Here is a 15,392-nt window from a genome sequence, read left to right as displayed (position 1 = left end):
ACCTATATATCCAAAAGATGGCAGGTTAGCATATTTCTAGAATTAGTTAATACAGAGAAGTGTTTGAAAAGATATCAAAGGGAATAATATGACAAAGTGGGGTCTGTGAGTATTCCTGTTTATTTAGAATTTACTTTATATTATGACATGTAAATTGAAGTTAAATTGTTAATACGTTAATAATATTGATAAGTTATTAATTAATACATAAACTAATAAATTTTACAGAGACAATTTTTTAAAAAAAACCAGACACAAGAAATATGAGTACATAAATTACAAAAATCTTCCCCTGTATGTAGGTTGAATCTATAATCTATTCCCTTATATGAGGGTTGAATGACATACCAAGCACATCACACCTTTATTGACTGCAGTCATAGTCAAAAATGAAAGGGAATTTAGAGATCATCTAATTCAATCCCCCCCTTTTTTAAAACAGATGAGGAAACTGAGACCTAAGAAGGTGAAAGTGACTATCCCCAGGTTACACAGCAAAATTGTTTATAAATGTTTATTGTGAGCTTAGCATTGTGCTTAAACATTTGCTTATGAGTCATTGGGCCCATGTTGGTGTACTCAACAACCATTAGCTGCTGGTGGTATAGGGAATTGGGGAGTGTGGTTGGTGAAGTCATTTGTTAAAGGCGCAGCTACTGATAACTATCCCAGGACAAGGATTGACTTTTATGCTACAATATTGAATCACGGATTATTAGATTGAGAAAGGGTTGTAGCGATTATCCATTCCAGCTCTCAATGTTATAGATGAGCAAATCTAGTCCCAAATTGGTTAAAGGGCTTGAAGCCTAAGTAGTTTATAGCTAGTTAGTGGCACATTAATATGTCCAGATTCCTAGCTGCTTCTACTCCAGTATCCTTCACCAGATAGATGGTATTTTTTTACATAACATGAACAGGATTGAATACTTATTAAGCAATGAACCCATTTTGGTTGCAGTGTTTTTAAAATCTTCATAGTAATAGAAATATTTAATAATAAGAACATCTAGAGATGATTACTTGAAGCAATTGGGATATTTAATTTGGTGAACTAAATAACGAGGCATCATAGTTATCTCTTAGAAGTATGTTAAGAACCAAAGGGTTGTCACCTGGAAGAGGCATTGGATTTGTTCTATGTGGCCCCAGGTCTAAGAGCAGTGGGCTGAAGTTGCAAAGAGGCAAATTTCCTGACATTAAGTCAGGAAAAACTTTCTAACAATTTGAGCTTTCCACAGTGAACTGAGCTGCCTTGGGAGGTCACAGTGGGCTCCACTTCTCTGGAGGTCTTTGTGCAGAGGCTGGATGACTACTTGCTAAGCCTATCATATAAGGGCTTCTAGGTCAGATAGAGATAACTTCTCTTCTCACGTCCCTTTCAACTGTGAAATTCTTTGATTAAAAAAAATTAAAGGCTATGAATTCCAGAGCCTATGAAAGAAATTAAAAATAATTAAATTTCTAAAAGGCCATGAATTCCAGAGCACATGGGAAAAATTTTAATTTAAAATAAAAAAAAATTAAGCCCATGAATTCATTTTGGCATTCCTCAAAAAAAAAATAAAACCCAAACAAACCAAAAACAAAAAAAACCCAAAGACTCTTTAGTAAATAAAACTGACCTCTGTGGTTCTTCCCTCTCATCCCTGCTTCTTCACAAATAAATTGGAAGGTGTATTTGCCAAACTAGGGAGAGGAAGCTTTCCCATTTGATCTAACATGATCTCTCACCAGCTCACAGCCCTCTTCTTGGGTGCATTTGGGCAAAAGTCAAAAAGAAGTATCTTTTGGGGAGCATGCTAAGAAAGGAAGCCTGTTTCTTTTCTTCTTAAGACAGCCTGGGCTGAGAAGGAAGTTTGGATGATTTCAAATGAGCTTCAGGTTTCCCAACCAGAGCCTTGTAACATTTTATGGTTCATGAAGGTAGCCCAGGTGGGTCTTGATATCCTGAGCCCCCTTACCCCCAGTTCCTGATTCTTTACTGCCTTGTTCTCTATCAACAGAACATGAACCCAGCTCTCAGTTTGCAACTTAAGGTAGAAAGCTGCAAAAATCTTTTGGAAGGAGCATATGGAAGTAAACAAGCCTTTAGGGATTACTTGCCTGAGGAGACAGTAGCCTGACTGCACATTTAAATGTGCAGTAAATGACAGGCTTTTAAGTGCCTAAAACAGAGGTGATCTCAATCCCCCAGTGCCACGAGAATATCTGTGTAACTTTGGGGGCTGTATCATTTTTGGAATAATAATTTTGCCTAGAATTACAGGATTTTTATGGTTTACAGAGTACTTCAAACAGGTTATCCATGAAGCTTCCCCAGATCTTTATAAAGTGGGTAATGTAGTTAGCAAGTACCTTCATTTTATAGATGAGGAAATCAAGAACCTTGTCCAAGGTCACATAACTGGTAAACGGCAGAGCTGAGAATCAAGCTTAGGTTTTCTGTTCCAAATTCAATGCTCTTTTAGCTATAAAAGAGATGCCACTCTTCTCCCCTCAATGTCCTGGTAAGTTCACAAGTATATCTCAGATTGGGACCAAAGGTTAGAGAGGGTGGCTTGCTTCCAGTCACCAATGCACATATCTTTTTTTTTTAAACAGTATTTCGTGTTTGACTTCATCGGGCCCCAAGTGCATCTTTTTGACAAAATCATCAAAATCTCAGTAAGTATGCCATCCGCTGTCACAGCTCCATCTCATTAAAGGAGGCTAGGCTAGGTCATAAGGCTCTGAGTCTATATATCCTCCAAAGGCTAAGGTGTAATATTAAAATGGTCATATAATGAGCATTGAGAGAATAGAGCTTCTAGTTTAAAATTGCCTAAAGAGAGCATTTTGGGTGGAAGGGGGAAAAAATCTATTGAGGAGAAAATGCCTGTGGCTATTAGAAGCACATTATGACCTAGCAAATAGAACAATTTAATTGAGTCAGACATATTAAGAGAGCATGGATACTAAACTCAGGCTGCAAATGATCTCCTTATGGAGCACAAAGTTTTTGTCAGGATTCATTTTCTCTTAATTTTATTAGGAACTTTAGCAAAGTTGAGATATTAGCTTAATTTGTCTTGGACACTCTCCCACCTCTCCCTTTAATATTTCTCTCAGCCTCTTTGCTCCTATTCCACCTGCCTGTTTCCTTTCCTGAAGCTTCTGATTCTCTTCCTGACAAGCTTGATTCTCAGGGGACTGTCCTCAGACAAATTAAAACCTGGGAAAGACCTTAGTTTAAAAAGATCAGGGTCACCCACTGAATCCTGGGCCATAATAGGCAGTTATCTTGACTTTTGTCTTGCCACTCACTCCACTGACTCTGGAGGAGAGTGAGGCTGATGACTTCGTGCAGCTCTAGATCACTTAAATCCAATTTATACACAAATCAAGACATTGCCCTCATGATGTCATTGGTCCTTTTTGAGAATGAAGAACGAACAACAATCTGTGAGTAGTAAAAACTCTGGGGACCTAACAGTTTGAGTTGGACAATATTGCTTCTCCTTTCTCTCTCTCTCTCTCTCTCTCTCTCTCTCTCTCTCTCTCTCTCTCTCTCTCTCTCTCTCTCTCCTCTTCCCCCATGGGGAGTCATGTGGTAACAAGTGTGTGTTGGCTTATAATTCCAGAGCTATAAAGGGCCTCAGACATCTAATCCAGTCTACATGTAACCTGTGGCCCAGACACTTGTTTCCCTTTGGCTTTCCCTGCCAAGCTCTAGGCTCATATAGGATGGATTCAATTCTAGGCACGGACACAAAAAAGTTGTTTTATCTCTTTGGCTCATTACTCCCTCCCCCCCTCCCCATCAGAGTTTACTCTGAGAAATTTCCAAGTATGGTCAAGATCCTGATTTCTTGTTCTGCAATGTCAAGGCTTGAGTCCCTTTGCTGCAGCTCCTTTGGGTATGTGGGTCATGTGAGCAATCCTCCTTTTCTTTTCCAAGAGGCAAGCTGATCAATCCTTCCTGCCCCCCACCTCCTCCCCTCCCCGCCCCAGCTTCCCTAAAAGGCCATTGTTTTTACTAGTCTTCTTCTTATTAAGAACACATTGCTCTCCATTTTCAGGCTGCATATCTTTGCACCAGCATGCACCCCCTCCTTACCTCCATCTTTTAGAATCCTTCAAAATTCATCTCAAGTGCCATCTTCTACAGGACACCTTTCCTCATGCCCCTCGGCAGTTAGAGCTTCCTCTCCAAATTGCTGGCCTTCACTTTGTGTATGTTTTGCATATCCCTGTACATGTTCTTGTTGTGTCGCCTGATACAATGTAAGTATTTGCAGGTCAAGGGCTCATTTTACTTCTGTCTTCATACCCCAATGCTCAGCATAGTGCCTGGCATGAACAATAATAACAAATGTTGGTTGACTGAATTTCTAAACTCTTGATTACTTGGCTTTATTCTCAAGACTATGCCCAAGGCTGGTGTGGTTTCTCGGCAAGAAATCTCCATTTTCTCCTGGATGATTCTAGAATCATTATCCCCTTTTTCTATTCAGGAGTGTGGAGTTCAGGAGCATTGTTCACAAACGACTCTCTCCAGGTACATGGTCAAGCACATGTGTTTTTCTGTGACTTCTTACTTCTTCACCATCGCCCAGATACCACTGCCTTCTTTTAGTTTGGGAAAGTTTATTTCCAGCTCCCTAATTTCCTACCTATACTACAAAAAGGGAAATACATGGAATTTGGGCAGGACGCTGAGATCTGAATTTCTAAGAAATCCCCTCTCAGGCTCCCTAGACAATCATGTGGGACTTGATGCTTGCCAGAATTTTTTTGTAAGAGAAAAGTAGAAAAAAGGGAAGAGGGGACAAGATTGTTCTTTAGGATCTCTTTTATAGGCTGGTACAGAGGAGCAGCTCCTCTGACCAAGGTCTGCCCTCTTAAGGGTCTCAGTCAACCCAATCATCTTGGGATGAGTCCTAGTCGCTGAAAACCAACCTCTAAGAAGCCCCCAGGGGAGGAGGTGGAGGGGGAGAGAGAATTTGGAACTGAAAATAAAATATAATGAGAAAAAAAACCTCAAATGACGCATTAGAAATATGTAAGAGGTTTCATTGGGTACACAATGGTTTCAATGAAACCATTTTCCCTGTCGAGCACTTTGTAATTGTTCCAATGGTTACATATACAGAATGGAACCCTTTGATGAATAACGAGTTCTTCATTATTAGAGGTCTTCAAGAGGAGTGTAGATGACTACTGGTTGAGTATATTTTAGAAGAGATTCAAAGGGGCAGCTAGGAGGCACAGTGGATAGAGTGCTAGGCCTGGAGTTCATCTTCCTGAGTTCAAATCTGATCTTAGAGACTTACTAGCTGTGTGACCCTGGGCAAGTCACTTAACCCTGTTTGCCTCAGTTTCCTCAACTACAAAATGGGCTGGAGAAGGAATTGGCAAACCACTCCTGTATCTTTGCCAAGAGAACCCAGCATAAAATCATGAAGGGTTGGACGTGACTGAATAATAAGAAGGGATTCAAGCATTATATAGAAGTTAGACTAGATGACCTCTAAGTTCTCTGCTACTCAAAGTATTTTATGCTTCAATATGATGGGACTATCACTAAGGTGATTTAGTTGCAGCTTCAATTTAATAATTACTAAGTACCTGATCCCCAACCCCCGAAAAAGAAGATCAAATGGGAAAATGCAAATAAAGGACTATACAAACATCAATTATTGTTATTTATTAAGGGCAGGGACCATCTTATAGTTAAACTTTGTATAACTTACTAACTGTGTGACCCTGGACAAGTCACTTAATCCCTCTTGCTTTTCCAAAAGAACCCCCAAAACAACAAAAAAACAAATGCCATACATCCCCTGGCACCCAACACATTGTTCTGCTTAATATTTATTGTAATCATCGTCAAACTCTGAAAAGAAATGACCAAAGAGTGGCAGAGATTATGCAATCATTGTTAACTTTGAAAAATACCAAAGAACTCACAGAGGTAGTACCCTGACTGCTAACTCTGAAAAATAGAATAAAACAAAATAAAGCCGAAGAGCTAACAATGGTTATAAGCAAAAAATAAACCATTACCAACAAAAGAAAAACCAAAACCAAAACATTCTTTTTTCTGTTGGAGGAGAAAAACTAGACACGTGTGTTGGGGTATCCTCTAGGAGGAGGCCCGCTATAGCAAGGCTAGATCTTAGCACATATACTAGCGGCTAGACAAAGAAACATTCAGTGAGATTTAGCCGTGACAATGAGGGGGTAACAGCAACAATGAGGTGAGTTCGATTATAACAGGGTTTCATGACCAGAAGGGGATCTGGACAAGCAAGTGCTTATCTCAGCTCAGGGACCACCTCCGCTGATATGAAACAATTCTGGGATTTTTCTGTGGCTGAGGTCATCCAGAGGGTGAGCACAAAGGATTGTTGTTATGCTAAGCTCAGGCATTGCTTGCTCACTGCATCATAGCTCTGGAAAACAGAGTGTCCCCTTATGGTAAAAAGAGGAATAAAAAGAGGGGGGTGATCTTTGCATGGGTACCCCGACCCCATGAAAAAAGGGGGGAAAAGGAAGCCTTTAGGGGTAGTTTTGAATGAGCCAATTTACCCTGCCAGATCACTGAGACCTATTCACAGGGAGTCTCTATCTTCTTAACAAGATATGCCAGTGGGCATACTCTTTAGGTCAAGAGAGAACTCTTCAAATTGATTTTTTTTGGTGGTAGGGGTTAGGTGCTCCTGATCAACCCTCCTTACAGATTATGGGTTATAGATTTAGATTTGGAGGAGTCTTTAGATGCACCTATTTCAACCCCATCTTTTCACAGATGAGGAATCTGAGTCCTTTAGCAGTGGTGTCAGACTCAAATAGAAATGCATCCCAGCAGGTCCCATAGTGACATTTATTGCTCATTTGTTTCAGTTATGTTTGACTCTTTGTGACCCCATTTGGGGTTTTCTTGGCATTTCCTTCTCCAGCTCATTTTACAGATGAGGAACTGAGGCAAACATAGTTAAATGACTTGCCTAGGGTCACATAGCTAGTAAGTGTTTGAGGCTAGATTTGAACTCAGGTCTTTCTGACTTCAGACCCAGCCTTCTATCTACTGAGTTACCTTGCTGCTCCTCCATTTTGGCATAGAAAACCACAAATTAACACTATCTATGTTATATTGTATTGCACTCAGAATTTGGTGGGTTAGCAAGTTTGACACTATGCACTAGAGGTTAAATACCTTGATCAAGGTCACATAGGTGGTGAGAGAGGCAAGATTGGAACCCAGATCTTCTGACTCCAAATCCACTGTTCTTTCCATTGTGTGTGAATAGGAATCCCCTCTATAATATCCCTGAGAAGTTGTCTTCCAGTCTTTGGCGTTAGGAAGGTGATTTCCTCACGAGGCAGTTCATTTCATTTTTGGAAAGTTCTAATTGTTAGGAAATTCATTCTTATATTAAAAAAACTATAACTCTTAAATAATAGGGGAGTAATAATAATAATTTTAGTTCCATGTTCTATAGCTTTAATTTCCTAATGAAAGAGACTTGTCTGTTGAATTCAATTCTTAAGTGTCTACTGTGTGCAGAGCACTCAGTTCCCATTAAATAATTAAATAGTGATGAATTATTATTAAATAATAAATAAATTATGGTACATTCATGTAATAGAATATGCAACACACTTCAGGTGGGCAAGAATGAGGAGTACAAAGAAATCTGGAAAGAGCTTAATGAAATAATGTAAATTTTAAAAAGAGAACCAAAAAAATGGAGTGCGTGCTAACTATGGAGCGAAAGCCAAAACACAGAACAGGCTTAAGGTATCACCCCTCCCAGGGGGTAAGTGCTTTTTCATGGGGAACTTCAAAGGGCTGAAAAGTCTGAGAAAACCAATAAATGAAACTTGAATAGTGGAATTTTAGGTCTCGTTATAAGCAGTGGGGGAACTCATCCGAAGAAGGGAGCTCGGAGACCTCTTAAACTACTTCATAAAATTAGAAGAGCGATATAACCAGTCAGTCCACTAGCTTTTATTAAGCACCTGCTGTGTTCCAGGCGCTACGCTAAGTGCTGATAATCACCATCCCCATCACTAGGATATTGTCATAGCAGGCCCATAATATGGTTCTTCCTACTGCTCTAAATGGCCTTGGTCAAGTTCTCTTAAACATTTCATTCAATATGATGTTAACTCTCCATGCAAACAAAAACAGAGAAGAAAGCAAAGAGCTGAAGGTATAGGAAGAGAGAAATTGTAAGCTGGATTGTTGGCAATGGTTATCCCATCGCATTGAGAAAGTCATATTACCAAATAGCACAAATACACAAAGATGGGATGTCTGTTCATTGTGTACAACTTTGGGCCATTTAACCTGTTTTAGTCTTAGTTTCCTTATCTGTAAAATTGGGATGTCAATAACAGCTGCCCTACCTACCACACATGTCAACTACATGGCAGAGTGGATAGAGCACCAAGCCTGGAGTCAGGAATCCCTGAGTTCAAATCTGGCCTCAGTCACTTACTAGCTTGATGAACCTGGGCAAGTCATTTAACCCTGTTTGCCTCAATTTTCTGATCTGCAAAATGAGCTGAAGAAGGAAATGGCAAACTATTCCAGTATCTTTGTCAAGAAAACCCCAAGTGGGGTCAGGAAGAGTCAGACATGAGTAAACAACAACAATCTATCTCAAGGAAGAGTTGTAAAGATTCAATGAGGTGATAGATGTGAACCATTGCTTACTTTGCAAACTTATAATAATTTAATGAATTCTAATAATTATTAGTGAATTCTAACAATTGAAAAATAATAACCATAATTATAAATCACACTTTTACAGTGGTTTGAACTTTAAAAAATACTTCTCTACAACAACCTTGAGAGTTAGAGAGTACAGATAAGTAAAGTCAAATCAACACTCATTTGTTATGCATCTACTATGTGCCAGGCACTGTGCTAAGTACTGGAGATACAAAAAGGCAATCCCACCTCCCTCCCCCCACAAAAAAAACCCCAAACCAGTTCCTGCTCTCAAGGAGCTCCTAGTCTAACAGAATAGAAAACATGCCAACAACTATGTACAAACAAGATAGATGCCGAATAAGTTGGAGGTTGTCTCCAAGGAAAAGCACTAAGATGAAGGGGAATCAAGAAAGACTTTTTGCAAAAGGTGGCATTTTAGCTGAGACCTGAAGGAAGCCAGGGAAACAAGGAGACAGAGATGGGGAGATTGAGCGTTGCAGGCATAATGTAAGATTACCTCTATTTTACGGACAAGGAAAGAGAGGCTTAAGGTGAAGTGACTTGACTACAGGGAACGACTAGGAAATGAGAACGTCAAGACGTAGCTCAGATCTTCTCTTAAGACTAATGCTGTTTCTTTATTAAATGTTTTGTCAAAAAATGTAACCTCAAATACCAATACAAACTAAACTTGCTTAGTTACTATTTATGTTAAAATGAATTCATTTCAATGCATAAAGTATCTTAACTCCTTTTCAGTCCCTCCCTTTAAGAGGGCATCTATCAATTGCCCTTTACTTATAATCATGCGATTTATAGTTAGCAGTGCTCTCCATTCTTCTGATTCTCCTTTTAAAATTTGTATTATTTCCTTAAGATCTTGGGCAGCTTGGTGGCATAGTGGATAGATTACCAGGCCTGGAGTTAGGAAGACCTGAGTTCAAATACAGCCTTAGGCACTTACTAGCTGTGTGACTCTGGGCGAGTCACTTAACCCTGTTTGCCTTAGTTTCCTCATCTGTAAAACAGAGCTGGAGAAATGGCGAACTACTCCAGTATCTTTGCCAAGGAAACCCCAAATGGGGTCACAAAGATTTGGATAGGACTGAAACCACTGAACGAACAACAACCAATTAAGATCTTTCCAGGTTTTTTTTTATTCCTTATGCTTGTCTATCTTAATTGTGATACGGTGTTCTATTGCATGAATGTACCACGCTTTATTTAGCAGCTCCCTTATTGTTGACATTTGGTTACTTCCATTGTGTGTGTGTGTGTGTGTGTGTGTGTGTGTGTGTGTGTGTTTGTGTTTGCAATTACATAGAATTCTGCTATGAATATCTTTGAACACATGGCTCTTGAGGGGATGTGGTTAATAACAGAGTCAGGGCATATTTGTAACAATGGAATTATTTAATTGTAGGGTATGATTATTTGGGTAACTTTAATTCCCTACACCCATATTGCTATATCAGATAAGTCTACAAATTTGCAGTTCTACTAGCAGTGAACTGACTATACTTGTGTCTCCTTAACTCCAATAGCATTGAGTTTCCTCGCCTTTAATTGTTTTCTGCCAGTTTTACGACCAGTACTTTCTGCTACCCCATCTCAGTGCTTAAGTGCTGTGTCCATATAAAATATGAATATAACTACCACTTACTATTACCAGGATCCAATCCTAAACAAAATTATGAGGAAGATAAAGTTTATTTTTAGTGTTCTTTCAAATTCCTTTTTCTACAGCTATTTACCCTTCCACACCATCATGGCCTCATTCTCCTTTTAAAATTTTAGGCATTAGTGTCTTTCAGTAGCTTTCTTCCAATAATAACGATGATAATTACCATTTATAGAATGCTTTAAGGTTTACAAAGCACTTTACAAATATCTCATTTTATCCTCATAACAACCCTGGGAGGTAGGTGCCATTATGTCCCCTGTTTTATAGATGAGGCGAACAGAGATTAAGTGACTTGTCCAGGGTCACATAGTAAGTATCTGAAGCTATATTTAGACCAGGTCTTCCTGATTCCAGGCCCTGTGCTTTTATCTACTGCACCACCTAGCTGCCTCAAAAACATATTTCTTTTATATTTTGGTGCAATTTTAGTTCTGTGTTCTATAGCTTTAATTTCCTAGTGAAAGAGACTTGTCTACTGAATTCAGTTGTTAAGTGTCTGCTGTATGCAGAGCACTCAGTTCCCATTAAAGAAATTCTAGACTTGAGCTGTCACATCTGGAAGTTTTTTGGGAGGGGGATGGGATAGTTAGGCCTTTCTGGAGACCCTAAAGTTAGAGCATGTGTACTTTTCAGCCTATGGTCAGGCACCCCTGCTAGATACTACTTGTGGAAAGGTCCAGGTTTTCATAAACAATCAAAGCTCATAGATACGGAATCTGAGCACCTGAGATCAAGGTCTGGTCCTACAATTTACTAGCTGTGTGACTTTAGACAAATTACTTCCTTACTTTCCACCTCAGTTCACTTATAAAATGGGGGTAATAGTTCTTGTGCTCCCACCCTCACAAGGCGGTTGGTAGGAAAATATTTTGTAAAGCTCAAATAGCTATATCACTATAAATGATTATTACTAATGTAATATACATGTATAGGAATTCTCACATTAGTCTTATTCTTCAGTATAATCATAACCGTAGCCTTTATAAGCTTTGGGAGTGGCATGGAGTTTGCTTATCTCAACTCCCCCTTCTACTGATGAGTCAGGTCCCCCAGAGCAAGACTAGCAACACCTTTCCCTCTGGATTCTAGGGTTATCTCAGAGGAGCAGTAGGATGTTTTACTTCTGTTGCCTCAAACCTCTGCTCAGGAGCATTTCCCCCAATGTTTTTATTTGTTTTGTTTTTAATTAATTACTTTATTTTTAATTTTTAACATTCACTTCCATAAGATTTTGGGTTCGAAATTTTCTCTCCATCTCTCCCCTCCCCCCACCCCAAGATGGCATGTAATTTGATATAGGCTTTAGATATACATTCACATTAAATCTATTTTCATATTAGTAATGTTGTAAAGGAGAATTAGAACCAGTGGGAGAAACCACAACAAAGAAGAAACAAACAAAAAAGAAAGAAAAAAGCAAATAATATGCTTCAATCTGCATTCAGACTCTATAGTTCTTTTACTGGATGTGGATAGCATTTTCCATCATGAGTCCTTTGGAGTTATCTTGGATCCTTGCATTGCTAAGAAGAGATAAATCTATCAAAGTTAGTCATCACACATTGTGGCTGTTACTGTGTACAATGTTCTCCTGGTTCTCCTCGCTTCATTCAGCATCAGTTCATTCAAGTTTTTCCAGTTTTCTGAAGTCTGCCTGCTCATCATTTCTTACAACACAATAGTATTCCATTACATTCATATACCACAACTTGTTCAGCCATTCCCCAACTGATGGGCATCCCCTCAATTTCCAATTTTTTGCCACCACAAAAAGAGTTTTTGTATGTGTGAATCCTTTTCACACTTCTATGATCTCTTTGGGATACAGACCTAGAAGTGGTATTGCTGAGTCAAAGGGTGTGGCACATTTCTATAGCCCTTTGGGCATAGTTCCAAATTGCTCTTCAGAATGGCTTGATCTGTTCACAACTCCGCCAACAATGCATTAGTGTTCCAATTTTCCCACATCTTCTCCAACATTTTTCATTTTCCTCTTTTGTCATGTTAGCCAATCTGATAGGTGTGATGTGGCACCTCAGAGTTGTTTTGGTTTGCATTTCTCTAATCAATAGTGATTTAGAGCATTTTTATATGACTATAGATAGCTTTAATATCTTCTTCTGAAAACTGCCTGTTCATATCCTTTGACCATTTATCAATTGGGGAATGACTTGTATTCTTATCAATTTGACTCAGTTCTCTATATATTTTAGAAATGAGGCCTTTATCAGAGACACTGGTTGTAAAAACTGTTTCCCAGCTTTCTGCTTCCTCTCTAATCTTGGTTGCATTGGCTTTGTTTGTGCAAAAACTTTTCAATTTAATGTAATCAAAATTATCCATTTCATATTTCACAATATTCTCTGTCTCTTGTTTGGTCATAAATTTTTCTATTCTCCATAAATCTGACAGGTAAACTATTCCTTGCTCTCCTAGTTTGCTTACAGTATCAACCTTTATACCTAAATCATGTACCCATTTTGACTTTATCTTGGTATCTGGTGTAAGATATTGGTCTATACCTAGTTTCTGCCATACTGTTTTCCCAGCAGTTTTTGTTAATTAGTGAGATCTTGTCCCAGAAGCTGGAGTCATTGACAATTGTGTCTTGTGTACCTAATCTATTCCACTGACCCACCACTATTTCTTAGCCACTACCGAATAGTTTTTGGTGATTGCTGCTTTATAACACAATTTAAGATCTGATATGGCTAGGCCACCTTCCATTGCATTTCTTTTCTTTAATTCCCTTGATATTCTGGACCTTTTGTTCTTCCAGATGAATTTTGTTATTTTTTCCAGCTCTGTAAAATAATGAATGAATGAGTACCCAGTTCTAGCTTAGTAGTTAATCTACAGTCTGTTTCTTCACCATGATGGTGAAATTTTCATGGAAGTACATGTCACAGGAACTACATCAAAAGAGCATGGTACACATGCTTCTTTTTAAAAATAATTAAATTTATTTATTTATTTTTAGTTTTCAACATTCACTTCTACAAGATTTTGAGTTCTAAATTTTCCCCCCTCCCTTTTCACCATCCCCCATCCCAAGACAGCTTGCAATCTGAAATATAGGTATGGTACACGTGCCCCTAATGGCTGGCCTGGGCTAGTTCCTGTTCATACAGTCATCTGCTATCTACATCTTCTTTATCTAAAATTGCTAAATTCTAGTTTTCTGTGTACAGGTTAGATTGCTAGGCTCTGCCTCTGCTCTATGGGGACTTAAACTCTAACACAAATACACTGATCCAAATGAATAGATAAGGAATGATTAGATTTTGAGTGAATAAAGGTAGAGGTTTTTTAAAAGAACACAATAGATAGTCTTTTACATTATGTATGAGTCGAATATCAGTGTGCTGAATGCTGAGAATATTGGGAAGTGGGAAGTATATTTCCTGGTTCTGTTCTCTAACTTGGAAAAAAGAGAATGATTTGTTATTCCTAAATACAAGACCAACAGCAACAACAACCACCTTGGGGGAAAGAGATGAAAGATTTAAAAAAGGAACAACAACCTCTTAAAGGTGGTCATCTGAAATAACTTTCCAGGTGATGAGAAAAAAATGTCTCATAGACTCATAGAGGTAGAAGCTTAGACATCATCCAGAATCCTACTTCTTAAACTTTTTCCTCTGGATCCCTTTCTGCCTTTTGGCAGTCTTTGTTGGTGTTTCACGGCTTGAGGGCATGCAAGGTGCAAAGTGCGCATGTTTTGTGTTCAGAACCAAGACTGCAGTGAAGCTGTGCAATGTAAGACGGACAAGCCCTGCCAGTAACACCTGGGATTTATTACACATTATCTGAAATTAATTTTTGGTCGTTGCACATTCAGAAACCTTTTACTGTTGCCAAATTTTTCAGGGTCACGACCCACAGTTTAAGAAGCACTGAATAATACCGTTTTACAGATGAGGAAACTGAAGCCCGGAGGGAAGTGATATTTTTAAAGTTTCCTCTATGCCTATACTTTGTGGGTTTTTAAAAAATATAAATGAGTGTTATACTTTTTCAAAGACATTTTCTAAATTCATCAAAATAGTCATGGGGATTTTGTTCTTTGTTTTTGTTTTTAATACGATTGTATTGATTATTTTTCCTCATGTTGAATTGTGTTTTGTATCCCTGGCATAAATCCAATGGTTTCTTGGATGAGTTGCTGTAGTCTATTTGGCAGGATTTTATTTAAAACTTTTTTTAATCAATAATCACTAATTAATACATTGGTCTGTATCTCTTTGCTTTATCCTTCCCAGGTTTAGCTATTAGAATTATATTTGTCTCGTTAAAAGTGTCTGGCTACACAGTTTCTTTCTCAGTTTTGGAGAATAATTTGTGTGGCACTCGTTCTTTACAAGTTTGATAGAATTCTCCCATGAGTCAGGACCAGGACTGTTTTTTCCTTTGGTGCAGGGAAGGGAGGTGACTTGCCTGATATCACTTTATTAATCAGTGATAGACCCCAGGCCTTCTGAAACCAAAGTGAGTTCTCTTTCTAGGACTGCATAAGAAGCTGCCTGCCTGTAGTCACGACTCCAAGATTATATATGGGCTAAGTTTATACACAGTTCAGGCAGTAGCTAGAGCACTAGGCCTGAAGTCAGAAAGACTTGAGTTCAAATTTGGCCTCAGCCACTTATCAGCTGTTTGACCCTGGGCAAGTCACTTAAACTTAGTTTCTTCGTCTGTAAAATGGGGATAATCGTAGTACCAACCTCCCAAGGTTGTTGTGAGGATCAAATGAGTTAGTATTTGTAAAGCACTTAGCACAGTGCCTAGCACGTAGCAAGCAGTATATAAATGTCAGAGAGACATAATAATTATAAAGTGTTTACACGATGCCTAGCAGATACTAGATGCAATATAAATGTTAGCTGTTGTTATATTATAGCACTTAATGTTTTCAAAGCAGAACTCTAAGGCAGTCAGACAATGTCACTATTTTACAGATAAGAAAACTGAGGTTCTGGGGGTTAAAATGACTTAGCCACAGAA

The 15,392-nt window shown here is 38.6% G+C and overlaps 1 protein-coding gene across 1 annotated transcript in view; it reads left to right on the top strand.

The window, feature by feature from the left end:
* The window catches only part of FER1L6 (fer-1 like family member 6), a 205,173-nt gene that overhangs the window by 13,504 nt on the left and 176,277 nt on the right, over nt 1-15,392 (top strand). The window contains exon 5 of the mRNA XM_036739631.1: nt 2,605-2,667. Within this exon, the coding sequence (XP_036595526.1) occupies nt 2,605-2,667 (63 nt within the window). The remainder of the gene's footprint in view (nt 1-2,604; nt 2,668-15,392) is intronic.

This window comes from Trichosurus vulpecula, chromosome 1 (assembly GCF_011100635.1).
Source record: "Trichosurus vulpecula isolate mTriVul1 chromosome 1, mTriVul1.pri, whole genome shotgun sequence".
Taxonomy (NCBI): Eukaryota; Metazoa; Chordata; class Mammalia; order Diprotodontia; family Phalangeridae; genus Trichosurus; species Trichosurus vulpecula.
The sequence above is the reverse complement of the archived record's forward strand: the minus strand, read 5'-3'. Positions and strand labels throughout refer to the sequence as shown.